The 18345-nt window shown below is 34.0% G+C and overlaps 1 protein-coding gene across 1 annotated transcript; it reads right to left on the reverse strand.

Annotated features, from left to right (window-relative positions):
• Nucleotides 1-13458: 13458 nt before the first annotated feature.
• On the reverse strand, nucleotides 13459-16456 carry LOC110704600 (ankyrin repeat-containing protein ITN1-like). The gene is made up of 5 exons (XM_021882412.1): nucleotides 15776-16456; nucleotides 15508-15654; nucleotides 15323-15400; nucleotides 14530-15113; nucleotides 13459-14242 (listed from the first exon to the last, which is right to left on the reverse strand). Exons 1-5 carry the CDS (start codon nucleotides 16299-16301, stop codon nucleotides 13586-13588), a joined length of 1992 nt encoding a protein of 663 aa, XP_021738104.1. The 5' UTR covers nucleotides 16302-16456; the 3' UTR covers nucleotides 13459-13585.
• Between the last annotated feature and the right edge of the window lie 1889 nt (nucleotides 16457-18345).

Here is an 18345-nt window from a genome sequence, read left to right on the forward strand (position 1 = left end):
CCGGGATCTGGGTGCGAATTCAACGGACTTTGAGCAGCAAAACTCGTCGAATTCCAGCCTAAAATTGCCGAATCTTCATCTACAAAAATAGCCAGATCTTTACCCTCGAATTGCGTGTTTCTTGGCCTTCGAATTGCTAGTTCCAGGCCTTCGAATTGCTAGTTTTTCGCTGTTTAATTCGCCGGGCATTGCTGAAAACTGACTGAGAGAGAAAGAGATTAGAGAGAATGAAGGAGAAAGAGAGGAGAGAGAAAGAGATCAGAGAGAATGTCGTGTGAAAGTTGGAGGAAAAACAAAATCGTGGGACCCACCTCACTTTTCCGTCACACTTTCCGTTAAATGGTGGTAATTTCAAAGTTTTAATTTTTTATCTGGTAAATAAAACTTTTCTTTTTGGGGGTGTTAAAAACCATTTTCATGCTTTTGTCTGGTGTTAAAAACCTTAAAAATATCCTTATTATTATTGTTACTGTTAAAATTGTTAATGTGTTAATTTTGGTATTACCAAACATAAACAACCCATCATCCTCTAGGAAAGCCCAATTTGTCTGTGGCAATAGTTCTAGGGAATCACCTAATCCAATGACCCCCCCAATTTTGAGTTTGACCAATGACCCCGGAACCGCCCCCCTAGGTTTTGAGCAATTTAGGCATGATTGTACTTCCGGTTTTCAACCCTATAACATGAATATGCCCGGATTTCCACAAACCCAATTTCCACAAAACCAATTTCCACCACAAAACCAATTTCCACAATTCGGTCAATTCCCACCTAATTTCTTTGACCCACAAAATTTTTATACTAGCCAAGGTAACGAACAAGATAGCCCTTTTGCCTCCGATTCTACTACTAACCAACCAACCCCCGAATCTACAAACACCTAAATTCTAAACACACAAGAGCAATGGTTAACCAAACAAGACATGGTAAATATTAAAGCCGCAAAAGTGATGTATGGAATTATTTTTTGCTAAATAAAGAACAAACAAGAGCAAAATGTAAAACATGTGGTAAAATATACTCGACCACATCCAAGGCCGGGACGGGACACTTAAGTAGACACTTTAAAAATTGTGCACAACCATCTAGTGATCCAACCCAGCCAAAAATTTCCTAATTCCATCCACACAGCTTTACCTACAATTATGAGAGGGATAGGGATGAACTAGGGAAAATAATAGTACACGCCGAACAATCTTTTCTTTACTCCAAAAGTGACCCATTTAACACTTACATTAATAAAGCATTACAACTCCAACATAAAAGAATCTCTAGGAAAACCGTTCGTTCCGCCGCCATGAAAAAACTTCCTAGAGTACAAAATGCAGTTACAAGACGAATTGAGTAAACTTAATTGTAGAGTGTCGCCGATTCTTGGGATAGTGGTTATAAATATCACTATTTATGTGTGACTTTCCATTGGGTAGATGATCAATGGTTGTTACAAAAACGAATAATCCATTTCAAAATGCTAGAATACCCCCACACCGGTATTATTGTATTAACATTTCTCACCATTTAACGGAAGCTATAAATGAATACAACCTTAGAGAAAAAATCATGTCAATGACATTTGACAATGCAACCTCAATGACATATACTGCTAATTTAGTGAAACAAAAATTAACCGATGTAATATTATATGGTGGCGCACTTCATACTAGATGTGTTTGCCATGTTCTTAACTTATGTGTACAAGATGGAATTAAAGCAATTGGTCCATACTATAACAAAAATTAGAGAAGCTATAATGTCTATTAATAGCTCAAACATGAGATACCAAGAATGGAAAGGTTTTCTAAGACAACAAAAGATAAGAGCAATAAAAATCAAAACCGATTGTCCAACTAGGTGGAATTCCACCTATGACATGTTAACCAAGACAATTGAATATAAAAACCCTTTAACAATTTTTTACAACGGAAAATTTCCAAACAATGCTTTATATGAGGATGATTGGGATGAATGTGAAAGATGTATACAACTTTTACAATTATTATATAACATGAAATTTTGTTTTTCTTCTGTTTATAATCCTTGTGCTCAAAACTTTCTTTCAAATGCATGTTTACTCGCCTAGCTTTTCTCTGATTATCACAACCAAAGTGATTATGATCAATATCTTCCAGCAATGTAAACAAAGTGGCGTAAATATTATACTGAAATTCCTTTATATTTTTGCTTCCATATTAGATCCTAGGCAAAAGTATGAAAATACATTTATGTTAGTTGACATTTATTTTCAATGCATGCTTATTGACAATAATGTAGAAACCTATAAGAGTAATGTGAAGGATCAATTTTTTGCTTTATATAGAGTTTATGAAACCAAATATGGCAGCGTTCCTCGCTCTAGCCCTTCCCAACCATCCAAAAACGTAAGTAAAAAGGCCAATCATTTATTTTCACAACCTACTAACTTGATTTCAAGGTTTTCAGGTGATTCATCAATAAGGAGAACCCAAAGCGATGTCTCGGAGTTGCAAATGTACCTGAGTTACGACTTCACCAAGGGCATGGACGACGATGAGATAAACAGCCTCGACCTCCTTGCATGGTGGAAACAACACTCGAAGCATCCAACTTTGGTGGCAATGGCACGAGACATTCTTGGTATCTAAGTCTCCTCCGTTGCCTCCGAACGAGCTTTCAGCGCATCCGGGAGGGTTTTAGACGATAGAAGAACAAGTCTAAAACCCGAAACACTTGAAATGTGCGTGTGTTTCAAAGATTGGTTGGATGCTGAAAATCGCTCACAAGACCGTACTTACGCTGACAACGACAACGATGAAGGACGGAACCTCCGCTTCCGACCGTTCGGGTTCGGCTAGTTCCCAATCTATTCAACTAGCCGATAACCTTGAACGCGAAGACGAAGAAGAAGAAGAATATGAAGAAGAATAGATGAAGAACTATAAATAGATTACATACTTCTAATTATAGACAATTTTTGTATAATATCCTTGTACAAAATCATTATCATTGTACGATTTTTATCATTATTACTTATTAGAATTAGTGTCCTTTCGGATCATGCCAGCTTCTGCAGTTGTGCCTTGTTCATCAGTTGAGACAGCTGGAAAAATAAAATAGCAAATTAAATCATCAACTGCGGAGTATTAACTGAGACCGCAGATGTGTAACATATTCTCTAATCAAACAGATTTTGAGCTTTAAGGCTGTAATTTCGACGATATATACTTTACCATAGATGGAGAATAAGACTGTAGATTCTTTTAGACCAAACATGACATTCTTAGCTTGTAGTAATATTCGATAACGATGTTCAGTCCATCACTCTAGCTAAACTGAAGTTCTAAGTAAAATCTGGCATATAAAGTACAATCTAGTATGCAAAAAGATTTGCTAGTAAAAGAAAATGTGAAGATAGTTGAAAAGGATTACAGTACATACATGAGTAGACAAGCTTCTGTAGAGGTCCTAATTTAGTTCCACTTCTGAAGGCTGTTGGACTGCACGCAAGCATTTGAAGAGCAGTCATTTGATGACTATCTTTTTCATCATATAGTTCTGGATATCTCTTTTCTATATCAAGCGCAACATCTGCAAATTACAATTTACAAGTTTAAAACCTCGGAAATTGTTAATATTATTTGAACAAAACATAAAGACAAGGAAGCATAAAAAGGATGAAACTCACCAAATTTTCTTGTGAGGATAGCCATGTGAAGAATGGTCATGTTATCTTCGCGTTTTAAGAATAGAAGGCGTTCATTCGTTGTTAAACCTTTTGATTCACAATACTTCTCGACTTCATTGACAAGAAAATTGTACATATGTTTCCTGCCATAGCGGATAGCCTCAAGGAGAGGAGACTCGCCCCAATGATTAAGTACCATTAGCAGATCAGGTACTCTGTTCAACAGCTTCGTAACAAATGGAATTCCTTTGTTGGAGGTGGCTGCATCGTGGAGTATGGTGGATCCCCAATCATTTTTTGGTGTAGATAAGTTTTTAAAGAGCTCAAAATCGTTATCAAAAACTATATCCAAGAGTTTATCTGCTAACTCAAATTTTTTAAGGAAACAGGCCAGATGAAGCACAGTTGATTTGTGTAAGGTCAAATTTTTTAAGGAAACAGGCCAGATGAAGCACAGTTGATTTGTGTAAGCATAGATGAAACAGGCCAGATGGACCATTTTCAATCTCATTGCAAAGCTTTATATATCCATTTGTTATGAAGGGCCTTCTTACCTATGGGTAACTCAGTTAGTTCCCATGTCTGGTTTGAAATCAGGGATTGCATTTCATCTTTCATTGCAAGCCCCCACTTGCTAGCATCTCTGGTCTGGGATGCTTCATAATAATCTTCTGGTTCCCCATCATCAGTTAATAACAAATAATTCATATATTTTCTATTAGGCACATGTGGTCGAGTACTCCTTCTTAGTGTAGGAGTTGGACAAGAAGGTTGTTGTATGTCATTTGATTGCGATGTACTGCCCTGTACAGTCTGTTCTTCTTGTTGCGGAGTACTTATGATAGTGTACTCTTGCATTGTACTGTCTGGGACATAATCTTCATCAATGAATGTAGATTCTTTTTTTATTTGTTTCATAACTCTCAATTTTATGCCTATCTTTGTACATGACTCTCTCATTGAAAATTACATCTCTTGAACGAATAATCTTTTTGCTTTCATCATCCCAAATGCGGTATCCGAACTCATCTTCGCCATAACCGATAAAAGTGCAAACTTTTGATTTAGGATCAAGCTTATTTCTGCCTTGATCACTAATGTGCACATAAGCTACACAACCAAATACCTTTAGGTGCGACAATTTGATCTCTTTGCCGCTCCATACCTCCTCTGGTAATTTGTACTCCAATGGGGTTGATGGTCCTCGATTGATCAAGTAAGCTGATGTATTGACTGCTTCTGCCCAGAATTGTTTTGGTAGACCTGACTGTATACGAATGCTTCTGGCTCTTTATGTCAATGTTCGGTTCATCCGCTCAGCTATGCCATTATGCTGAGGCGTACCTGGCACAATTCTTTCCATCTTAATACCATGCTCGTAGCAAAACTTCTTGAGTTTGGTGTCCTCATATTCTCCGCCATTGTCGGACCTGAATCTTTTGATCTTCAGACCTGTTTCATTTTCAACCCTAGCTTTCCATATCCTGAAAACTTCAAACACTTCGGACTTGTATTTTAGAAAGTACACCAATACTTTCCTAGAGTGATCATCAATAAAAGTCACAAAGTACTGTTTTCCACCTATAGACTGGGTGGTTGTTGGTCCCCACACATCAGAATGAACAGGCTCCAATTTTTCTTTCATTGGAGTTCTTGCATATGTCTGAAAGCTTACCCTCTTCTGTTTTCCAAGTATGCATTCTTCACACATGTCTAAATTCACAGATTTTAGACTAGGGAGTTTTCCAATTGAATGCATGATCTTCATTCCTTTCTCACTCATGTGACCAAGTCTTTGGTGCCATAACTTGGAATTTTCATTCTCTGTTGCAACTGCAATCGAATAACACGCTCCAGCTGTCAAATAGAGAGTACCATTCTTTTTACCATGAGAAACTATCATTGCTCCCTTTGAAATCTTCCAATTATCACCTTGAAAGATTATAGTGTAACCTTCACGAGCCAACTGCCCAACTGAGATCAAGTTCTTTCTTAGGTCGGGAACATGTTTGACATCCTTCAGCTCCCAACTGACCCATTTAACTTAATTTTGACATTACCTTGACCAATAATATCACAAGGTTGGTCATCACCAAGGTATACCTGTCCAAGGTTTCTATGGACATACTTCTCAAAAAAGTTTTTATTAGAAGTAGCATGGAACGATGCTCCAGAGTCTAATACCCAAGACTCTTCTTTGCTCTCCAATGAGCATATCAACGCATCATCACCTTCTCCGGTAGAAGTGACATTTGCCTCTGCCTTCACTTCTTTGCCTTTTGGTGTTCCCTTGCACTGATTTTTATAGTGCCCAATCTTTCCACAATTCCAACACTCCACAGTCTTTGAGTTTTGGAAATTATTTGGATTCCTGGATTTTGACCTCCTATCTCTGGATTGTCCTCGATAGTTTGATCTTCTGCGTTCATTCCTTCTGATTAAATTTCTTCCTCTTGACTCTGTATGCAATACTAAAGAGGATGAAGATTCACCTGATTCTCTTCTTCGAATCTCCTCACTAAGAACCAAATCACGAACGTCATCAAACTTCAACTTGTTATTTCCCGATGAGCTACTCACAGCTGTGATTGTAGCATTCCAACTATCTGGCAGGGAAGATAAAAGTATTAACGCTAATACTTCATCATCAAATTTGATTTCAACATAACTCAATTGGGTTGTGACAGAATTGAGTTCATTAAGGTGTTGAGCTACCGATCCACCTTCCGACATCCTCAAACTAAACAACCGCCTCATCAAATGAACTTTATTGGAGGCTGATGGCTTCTCATACATATTAGAGAGAGCTTTCATGAGACCTGCCGTTGTGGTTTCCTTTGCAATGTTAAACGCCACATTGCGTGATAACGTCAATCGAATAACTCCGAGTGCTTGTCTATCTAAAAGCTTCCATTCTGCTTCTTGTATGCCATTTGGCTTTTTCTCTTCCAGAGGCTGATAGAGTTTTTTCTGGTATAAATAATCTTCAATCTGCATTTTCCAAAATCCGAAATCTTTACCATCGAATTTTTCAAGTTTAACTTCTCCTTTGTCTGCAGCCATTTCTCCCACTCAAATTTGACTTTTTCTTTTAGGATCGTTTTTATTTTTATCGTAATGTGGACTAATTGTCAACCAAGCTCTTGATACCAATTGTTAAGAAAATAATGCAAATTTTCTATTTAATCAAATTTGAGGGAGAAATAAATTACATAAACAAAATGTCTATTTATACCAAAGTGCAAAAAACACAACCCCTCTTTTCTCTGAGTTATTTTTCTTCTCTCAGATTTTCTCTTGAAATTATTACATACAAATGAAGGAAATGCTATAGTTTTCCTAAAACAACCTAAGCCATTTAAAATTTAGCCTGCAATATTTATTACCATTAGTTATTTTTCCCTATATTTGGAAACACCTTTAATTTTCAATGGTAATGCATGGTTATTTAATAACCATTTTTTTTTTTTTTTTATGTTTCTTAATTATCTGCCAACACCAAGGAGATTGAAATTTGGGAGAGAGAAGGAAGGTAATGGGGCAACTGATGATCAAACCTCAAGCTATGGAATTTATTTATAGGCAACCAACTGTCCAACTTCACACTGAATAACACGTAGTAGCATTTTTTGTATGGCCAAAATAAAATCTTTACAAGTGCTAAGAATTATGGAAGGAATTTTACTTTTTTAAAAATATGTTTACATTTCCTTTTCCCTCTCTCAAAGTCTCGGTAAAAAATAGTCGTGTTCTTAAAGCTTTATTATATCCAAAACTTAACATCATATTCTATCCAAAGATAAGACTTCGTACAGTTATTATTGGTTTCATTTTAGTTTGTGTATTCATGAAAATGGATGCGAAGAGCAACGTAATTTCTCATTTTTTAAGAATAGTTTACAATCTTGGAATTTATTGGTTTCTTTTTAGTTTGCGTATTCATGAGAATGGATGCCAACAGCAATGTAATTTCTCATTTCTTAAGAGTAGTTTACAATCTTGGAATTTATTGGTTTCTTTTTAGTTTGCATATTCATGAAAATGGATGCCAAGAGCAATGTAATTTCTCTTTTCTTAAGAGTAAGTTTACAATCTTGGAATTTATTGGTTTCTTTTTAGTTTGCGTATTCATGAAAATGGATGCCAAGAGCAATGTAATATCTCATTTACATGTTATGCTTCATTTATTTAACGATCTTGGAACTACATAAGGTTGTCTTAAGAGTAGCAAATCATGTAAGCTAAATCTCGTTAATTATTATCGATCCTCTTTAATTACAGGTTTATAGAATAGATGTTTATCTTACTAGCTAATTTAAGGAAGACTATTTAATTGATGTCATCATCCACATGAATTTGTGAAAGATATTAATCATAGTCTTGGTATATATTCCTCATGTCTTATTAACTTCTCAATAATAATAATAATAATAATAATAATAATAATAATAATAATAATAAAAGATATGGAAAATATGTGAATCACAAATATATATTTTTTTATTAGGAAAGTGAATCACAATCAAATAATTGATGAATATATATATATATATACAGTATATTTACAATAAAAAAATTAAAAAAAAAAGGAGAAAACACTTTTGGAGGAAAATACAGCACCAAGAAGTGACACGTGTCGTTCCTGGTGTCTGTTTTAGCATTATGTTATTGATTTAATTGGTTTTTAATTAAAGTTATTAATGATATAAGTTATATAGTAATAAATATAAAAATAGAAACGTATCAACTAAAAGTAATAAACGGAAGAAGTATAAAAGTGTACCATTCACTTGTCATAATTGATCAAAAGCTAGCGAATTCCCATATTGTAATTATTTGGCCTAAAAGAGATATTCCTACAAGTTGGAAGTTTTATTATTAGACGTTATCACTTATTTGTTTATTATCTTATGCTTCAAGATTTATTATTGCCTAGAAAAAAAGTACAAGTATATTATATATGCTCTATTAAGATCTTAATAGGGCAGTATAGAGCACCAAATTTGAGAATAAAATTGAAATAACAACATATGGTTGATCTAGGAATTGATTCCTCTAACCTCATCTATTGAGAAAGGGAAAAAATTCTCGTTGTGACCTCCTTCAACATAAGCCATAACAATCATAGGCCAGACAGCTAAGTAAGATACTATACAAATTACAAACATATAGCTATATAAAGGGGTAAATGTGTTACACGGTTTTTGTAAAACTTCATTTTCTACATTAACATAGACGGAATCATTAATGACTCACTTTTTTTTTTTTTTTTTGATGCATATGAGGGTCAAGCTCGGAACAAACTAACTAAAGACTCACATGAGGGATAATTCAAGTGGTTAGAGCTCCCATCCGATTTCAAGAGACCCTGGGATCGATTCTCACCCCCGCTCTTTGTGGCTCTCTAAACAACAACAACATATAAAGAGTTTAATTAGCTAAACTACTTTTTTTTTTTCAAGAATTAGCTAAACTACTTAACATCTATATCTTACACATTAAATTACAATAAAGAGTTTTCTCATAAAGCTAAGAAACTTAGATACTCTCTCAGTTTTGTTTTTTTTTTTTTAAAAAAAAATCTTATAACTTTTTGTTTAATGTAATATTAGTATTCATACACTTGTGCTTTATTTTTCTACGGATCGGAGTAAGGGAAAATATATATATATATATATATATATATATATATATATATATATATATATATATATATATATATATATATTTTACTCTCCCTTATCATCATCACATTCATGCATTACTCTATAAGCAATCATGCAACTCCAATACCATTAACTTTATTAGCGATTTGTGGATGATCAACTAGCTTAGTTGGTTAAAGTGTTGAAGGGGGTGATACAGTATGAAATCAAATTATGTCTCCTCGTATATCATTTGCCCTTTCAGCTCTCTCTACAAATTTTTTTTTTTTTTAAAAAAAAAAAAAAAAAAAAAAAAAAAAAAAAACTAATATCGGTGATTTATATGGGTATTAGACAATTTTTTTTTATTTTTTTTTATTTTTTTAGATCTTCAATTCCATTGACTAAACCCACTTTTGGTTGGTCTCTTAATTATATATATAAAAAAAGAAAAAATCAGTCCAAGAGTTAGGCCGTCAATTGGAAGCAAACTGATTTAGACCACCAAAAATTGATTTTTGTGCATCCATTATTAACACAGTTTACAATGTTTTATAACATACTATTGGGCATGGATTATCACCCTAATTATTCTTTGCATTGATCATAGGTTATTCTTTAAGGTTATGTAAGCAAAATAACAAATGATTATGTATCAGAAATTCAGAGTAGTTATAGGACCAGAAGTAAAAGACAAATGTTTCCAAAAGAAAAAGAAAAAAAAAAATTAAAAAAAAAAAAAGAAGAAAATGACATATCAAAAATACCATTGACTTTTGCAAGAAATTGAACTCTCTATTATTGGACCCTGAATAAGCATTCTATTATTGGACTCTCTTTTTGGTTCCATAAGACTCCACTGGAAGACTTTGTGTGTATTACTCTCAAAATAAAGTTGAACTTAATAGCTGGATGATTGAGATGACACTAAGTTCCTTACTTCCTTTGTTTTGGCCACGAAAATTACATATTCCCTTTGTTTCAAAAAAAAAAAAAAAAAATCATATTCCCTATGTTTCTTTAATTTGGTTGGAATTATTCCTTCAATTTGTTGCAATTATTGCAATTATTGTGACAACATAAATTATAATAACAGTAGAGTAGAACGCATAACAAGTGAGACATGTATTGGTAAAAAAAAAAAAAAAAATAGAGAGAAAATTAATTTTGCTAGAAAATAAAAATGTACCATTGATCAATATAAATCGTAAACCTAGTACGTAATCTACGACAAATATTATCATGACTATAATATCTATCATTTACTTTTTGAAAAAAAAATAAATATTCCCTTTTCATTTTCTTTATAAATAATAGTCGTGTTTATAAAGCCATATTATAATAAAGTTTACGACATAAAGTTATTTTTTAAAAGACCTTTTATATCGGTATTTTTTCATTAGAAACTAACAAACCACAACTGTACTATTTTTTTTTTGGAAACGTGATAGCTTATTCCGAACATATATCCTATAGATAGACAGATGCTGAGATATGAGTGTGAAGGATCTATAGTTTGCTTCAATCATTGATTTCTTTAATTTCTAGTTGCCTTTTTTAGATTTCTTTGCACTAATAAAGTAATATTGTGCCTTTCACCTGGTTAAAATTACTAATTAAGGGAGTACAAAGTACAATATGTTTTCTTCAAAAAAAAATTTAAAATCAAACTGTCTTTGCCTCTTTGGATGGATAACAGAGGATGCATGCTAATGCTATACTTATCCAACAATCTTAGCTTGACACTACATATATAGGATTTTTGAGTAAAAAATCACGTAGGTCAATTCGTGTTAATTACTCTTGATCCTATTTACTAACTGGTTTATAGAATTGATATGATGTTTATCTCACTAATTGGCTACTTCCAATGTCATCCACATAAATTTTGAAGGTGTTTTTTTTTCATAGTCTTGGTATACATTCCTCTTGTCTTAACTTCTCAACAAAACTAAAGGCCCAGGTAAAAGTTCATGTTCACAATCTCTAATACGACTATAGGAGTACTAGTGTAACTTTATCATATCATATAGATAAGTGTGTTTGTTACTAAAATACTTTGTATCGCGCACTTAAAATGGACTTCATTTCACTTTAATGATACGGTCAATTTAAATTCATGGAATAACATGACTATAAAATTGTCACATGTGAACTGCATCGTAGATTCGTAGCATACATTGATGTAAAATTGAGTCAGGAGACCAAAAATTTCAGTAATAAGATTAAGTATATACTTCATTTATATGTAGCTGCAACGTTTCAACATATATACTCTTCACACACATCATGCTTTGATTATCTTTTTTATATTTAAATTAAACTGATTTGTTTCAGGAAATACTTGAGTTTAAATTTTATCATGTGAAGTCTTGTAAAATTCGTCTCAATATACATTTTCAAAATATCAATTTTTTTACAAATAATTTGAACTTATTAGTAGTTTAAGTTATCTATAGTATAAATCATGTATTGACAAGCGTGAAAATAACTATAAAAAAATAAATGAAAGAAGTATAAAAGTGTACCCGAGTCACTTATTCATTGATCAAAAGCAAAATTCCATTTTTTTTTATTAAGTTGGCCTAAAAGAGATACTCCGTCCTACAAGATAGTAGAAATAGAATCACAACTTGGCAGCTTTATTAGACATTATTAGTTTATTACCTTATGCTTCAAGATTAATTGCCAAGAAAATAGCTAGTACAAGTATATTATATATGCTCTATTAAGATCTTAGGGCATTATATATATTATTGGACGATGAATAAAGTCACTTAACACCAAATTTGTGAATGAAATTGAAATAACATAAGTATATATGATTGGTCTTGGAATAGATTCCTCTAAGGCCTGATCTTGTGAGAAAGGGAAGAAATTCTCGTTGTGACATCTTCCAACATAAGCCATAACAATCATAGGCCAGATATCTTGAGAAGAGTATAATTAAAGAGTAATTGTGTTACACGATTTTTTCCTTTTACTTTATTTCCTACATTAACAAGGAGGGAATCACAAAAGACCCACATATAGATTAGAATGGACTTTGGTCCTCGAGTATCATCCCTGATATATTAATCAACTAAACTACTTATCATATACTTGTATATCTTACACATTAAATTACAATAAGCCTTTTTTCATAAAACTAAGTTAAGATTTTTTTTTTTTTTTTACGGGAACTAATTTAAGAAACTTAATTAGATACTCCCTCGGTTCGTTTAGGTGTGATATTAGTATTCATGCGCGTGCTTTATTTTTCTACGGATCGCCGGATTGGAGTATGGAAAAAAAAAAAAAAAAGAAAAGAAATAAAGAAAGAAAGAAAATCTCTACTCTCCCATATTCATCAAATTGCAGTACTCTATAAGCGATCAAGCAATTTGGGTACTTGGCCAATACTAATAATACACATGAATAGTGAAACCGTTGACTCTATTAGACTTAAACAGATGCCCTGACAAAGAATTTCTATTATTGGACTCTCTATTTGGTTCCACAAGACTCTCCTGGAAAACTTTATGTGTTTAGTCAAAATAAAGTTGATGGAACTATTTGTTAAATGATTGAGAATTTGAGATGACACTAAGTTCCTTTGTTTTGGCCACGAAAATTACATATTCCCTTTATTTCTTCAATTTGGTTGCAATTATTGTGACATCGTAAACCAATAATAACAGTAGAACAGAGCGGGTAGCTAGTGAGACATGCATTGGTAAAAATAAAAAAGAAAAATAAATAAATATAAATAGGAGAAAATTGATGTTGCAAAAGACTTATATAGAGTGAAGTAGGAAATATGTTTGGGGTGAAATTGCGGATTCATTAGCATCTATGGGTGTAAGAAAATATAAGATATATGAGTAAAAGACAAATTGAAATTAGCAAGTGTTTCGAGTATTCATTTGTGGTTGGGAACCCTGTAAAGAGAGAAAATGTGAACCGCCCTCAGTGGTGGATTGAGGAACCCTTCAGATGGATTAAGCAGAGTCCTTTTTATAAATAGAATTTGGATTTAGAGAGATTGAATTTTAATTAAAAATCCAAGAAAAATCAGGTCAAAAAAACTATATGTTGATCACTTGATCTTGATCATAGGAATGCTAGTAGATCTTAAACTTGAAAAATAATTAGTACGTATTGTCACGACAACACATTTTTACACATTGCAACTCTTTATTACACATTTAATACAATATGATATACAATTTTAGTAAGAACCCAAGAGCCTTACATACAATAACTCTCTATAGATTGCTTACAGATCGATGATGAAAATCACGCCCTCCTGAAAGAAGTACGCCGAGCAGGCCTCGAAACGCAGGCGAACCTAGGAAGAGACTTACCAATCTTCTTAACCCAGTAATTCAGAGTTTTAACAAGTTTTATGTAAAGAGGAATATAAGATAACATAAAGATACATATAGGAAAAAAGGCAACAATATAAAGTGCAGTTTTAGTCCATCGTTCTTTTGTATTTACCATCAGAAGAATTGTTGCTGCGAATGCTACCATCATCATTGTCACAGATAGAAACAGTAGAGTAAAACCCAGCAGCAATTTCTGCGGGAGTGATCGTCGAAAGTCTTTTAACTGATAAGACGACGTCAGTATAGCCAGAAATACGATGACTGCTGTCAAGGCGAAACCAAGGGAGAGTACATCAGTTACGGTGAAGACTAAGAAGAATGGCAGTCCAATGAGTAGAGGGTAGCCTGTAGTTTGATTTGGACCGCCGGGTATTGCGTAAGCAGCAGCAAAGGCAACTGTCGCGATTAGAATGATAACCACGGTGTTGTGTTCTGCTGTACGCTTTAGCCAGTCCTTGGCCTCGATACGAAGTTTTTCATTGTTTAATGCGAATAATTCATCTGCGGTCATCATTTGATCGTTGCGGTGATTCACTAGGTAGCTTGGACAAGTATTTTCTAAGTACTGCATGTAATGTCACAGTAAAACAATAATAGTGAGACACGTAACAAGTCAGTTCAGTTAACTTATCAGTTTCAGCTTCTTTTCATAGTTAACTTCAATTACTTTAGTCAATAACGTTTATAGGACTAGTCGTTGCACTTGTATTAAATTGTTTAGGACATTAAATTGTTGCAACGACTAGTAGTCCTACAAACGTTATTGATTGAAATAATTGAAGTATCTTAGTATGATAAAAAAAAAAAAAAAATGAAGTATATATGAAAGGGTAGCTGATGTTGCATATGTACCTCTAGCAAGAGCAAGTCATCGGACAATTGTAGCACTGGACTTTTCATCTTCGTACCCGGAAGAACATCGCGGGGACATCCAACCATATGTAAGATGGAGTTGTTTTTGTTATCAACAGCTCCTAGTAAGCCTCTATGAGGTGAAACTTGTTGTTCAACTAGCTTAAAAATTGACATGTTTCGACTTTTAACAGCTACATGTAACACATTTTCTTGATTATGATTTATATAGTTCACTGCCTGTGGATACATGTCTAGTATCTCTTCGACGATCTCAATACAGCCTTTCCTAGCTGCCAAAAGCAATGGAGCTTCATCACTGTCCGAAACACCGCCTCTATAAATTGTTTCCCCTCTCTCTATGTCAAAGTACTGGTCATGTTGTTGGTCGTCTTCTCTAGACTCATCATCAATGATAGGAATAACACCCATGATAACGGGAGTAACCTCAGCTCGTGGCTCGTGCGTGTCCTTCCAAGATGTGTCGTGTTGAATTAAAATCTTGGCAAGATCTAGCGCATCCTTGTGCCCTCTTTTCACCTCTTTGATTTCTTCTATCATAGGTAATATCCAGCATGATTTACCTACATATATAGTCAAATAGTACAAGTTAGTATTAACAAGTAACAAATGACTCGATCAATATAACAAACTACTACCTTTGTTAATTTTTAGTTGCAACAAAAGAATTTTTTATGTCTCACAAATAATTAATAATACCCTTTTGTTACAACTAAAAATTAACAAATGTAGTAAATACTTTGTATTGTATTATCGATCATATCTTACTAACCGATGCTTAATGTGTATCCAAAGGCTTTTAGAATTATGTTCGCTTCTTCAATTGTGCTTTGTTCATCAATTGAGACACCTAAAAAAAAGGAAAAATTTTAAGTTTTAAAAAGCTATTAATGCTCCAAAAATCTCAAGTTGTAATATAAATCCAAATGTATAGGAAAAAGAGCTCAAAATACATACTAGAGTAAAGAAGTTCCTTTATGAGCCCAAATTCTGTTCCACTTTTGAATGCTGCTGGAGTACAAGCAAGAATTTGAAGAGCAGTCATATTTTGAGCTCGTATACCACAAAGATAGGGATATTTTCTTGCTATCATAAGCGCCATATCTGTTTGTTATATTAATAATTAGTCATATGACATCTACAATGCTAACATAGATATGTAAACCACGTATTTAGATATATTATTTATTGATAAAGCCAAAAAAAAAAAAAATATTTAACTCACCAAAGTTTCTTGTGAGGATAGCCATGTGAAGAATGGTAGTGCCGTCGTCTCTCTGGAAGAAGTATAGATGTGTAAATTCTTTGTTCAATTCACAGAACTTATCTACCTCCTCAGCAAGGTACTCAAAGATTTTCCTCCTTCCATAGCGAGTAGCTCGGAAGATACAAGACTCACCCCATTTGTTACGCGCTTGTATCAACTCAGGAACTTTGTGCAACATCTTCCTTACCAATTCAAGTCCTTGGTTAGATGTGGACGCGTCATGGAGTATGGTGTCTCCCCAAGCATTCGTTCGTTCAACAAGTACGTTGAGAGAATTCTTAGGCAAACCATCAAAAAGCTCATTAGCTAACTCAAACTTTTTGGAGTAACATGCTAAATGTAGCACCGTGGAATTGTTTATGGTGCAATAATGTAACGAATGATCAGGTGTCTTCTTGCAAAGCTCAATGACCTCATCTTTGTTGTGATTGTTGCAGAGGGCGCGGTATAATTTTGTTTGTAGCTCATCAACCGCCATGATCATAGACCGCGAAAATTCAAAAGAATGAAGGAAAAACGCAAACAAGCAAGAGTTGAGGCAATAAGAAGAAAAAAATGTTACAGTACCTTATTATATATGCTAAAATGAATCTACCTATTTAAAATGTATACCTTAGAAAGATGAACCCAATACTTTTCTTAAATTATGTCATTGTCCTTTGTTAAGAAAAGCATTTGAAAGGTACATTGGGCACAAAAACGCATACTTATGCTAGATGTAAATTAAAGATGCTACAATTGTCCAACAATCTTGGAATTATACTCAATTAAATTGTCTTGATTGGGAAAGTATATATGCCAAGTACAAATTATAAGCAACACGAAGTGCTCCGATCCATGCAAATCACCTTACGGAGTGGTTCTTGTTAAGATATATGTAAATATCTTTGTAGTTTGTTTAGTAAATATTCGTGTATAGTCTTTCCTATTTTATAGCCTTGGGTTATGCCTTGTATATTGTCATATATAATTGTTCAGCAGTCAATCGAAATCCCTTGAGGAAAATATAAGCTAAGTGTAAAATTAAAGCGATATGTTATTGTGTTTAGTTAATTAACTTAGGTCAACATGAGTTCACTAGTTGTGCCATTATGGCGCTCATACATCAAGGAGAACAAAGCCTTCCTTTGCCTTTTGTGTAGGACTTATATCCTGCAACAAAGTAAATATAGCACATGTACAAATTACAAAGTACATTAATGATAACCGGGTTTGGGTCGCACCTGCTACAAGTGTCCACTTTATACAACCAAGGAGATTCCACCTCAAAACCATATGGCAATGAGGGGAGTAGTCCCTTAGTCTTATAAAGTGGACACAACTTTCTTATTTCTTCAATGTGGGATACACTTCCCAACAATTTTATACTCTTTTAATGTGGGACAACACTTTCATTCACATGTGGGTTTGGTCATGGGCTCAACAATTAACGAGATTTCAAAAAAAAAACATAAAAATAAAATAAAAATAAAGAGTACATTAAAGATGCATCATACTATGTTTGGAAAATGATAAATTCATTCCTTAGAATTGCATAAAACATCAATTACACCGTTGAACAAATTTGAAAATTTAAATACTTTTTGTGATCTCATACTATTTTTTACCAACAAATTAATTATATCACAAAAGAAGATATTTTTTTTTATAACCCTAATAATTTCCTAAGACAAACGAATAACTACGTCAACGACTAACAACTCCGTCGTAGGGAGACTAATAAATCTACACTACTCGTGTAAATTGATTGAAATTAACAACGAAAATGTAAAACAAGACAAAGAGAATGGGTTGGAAATTAGACTATTTCGTTCCGGTGTGATGGCCAAAAAACATTAAACACTAGAGGAGAAGAAAAGAGAGAAAGAACGACTAGGGTTTAGTAAAATATTTTAGGGAAATTATCAATGATACACTCCAGGTTTTGACTTTTATCAATGATACACCCCATTAAACTTTCATTATCACCGGTACACCTAAACTTTTCCCTAATTAACTACAGTAACCTTAACGTTAACTAAACGTTAATTATGTTTGATCGTCACCATTCACACCAACGAAACCAACAAAACTCACCTCCCCTGCTAATCCCCTGTTCCACCATTCACACTCATATACCTCCCCTGCTCCTCTCAATTACCCACGCAGCACCACTTCACGCCCCCACAGCGCCACCACCATTTCAACCACCATCCACCAAACACAACCAACAGCTCGCCACCTCACCGTATCACCAGCTCCAACTCCCACACATTCCCACACTCAGACCACCTCCAATCACCACCGCAACAACTACAACAGCAGCAGCCACGCATCCCCTGCATCAACCTCAATTAATTACAGCACCGTCACTGCCTAGAACAGCACCTCTAGCTTCGCAATTCCTTACTGCAACCGCTACCACCATCTCCAACCACCCCCAACCAGCAACCCAACCCAAAACCAATACCGGATTAGACTCTACATATATATTTCGGATTTGAGCTAGCTAGGTTCGCTTTCAAATGAGGAGAAAGTTCGCTCAACCA

The sequence above is a fragment of the Chenopodium quinoa genome, unplaced genomic scaffold (genome assembly GCF_001683475.1).
Source record: "Chenopodium quinoa cultivar QQ74 unplaced genomic scaffold, ASM168347v1, whole genome shotgun sequence".
NCBI classification, from domain to species: Eukaryota; Viridiplantae; Streptophyta; class Magnoliopsida; order Caryophyllales; family Amaranthaceae; genus Chenopodium; species Chenopodium quinoa.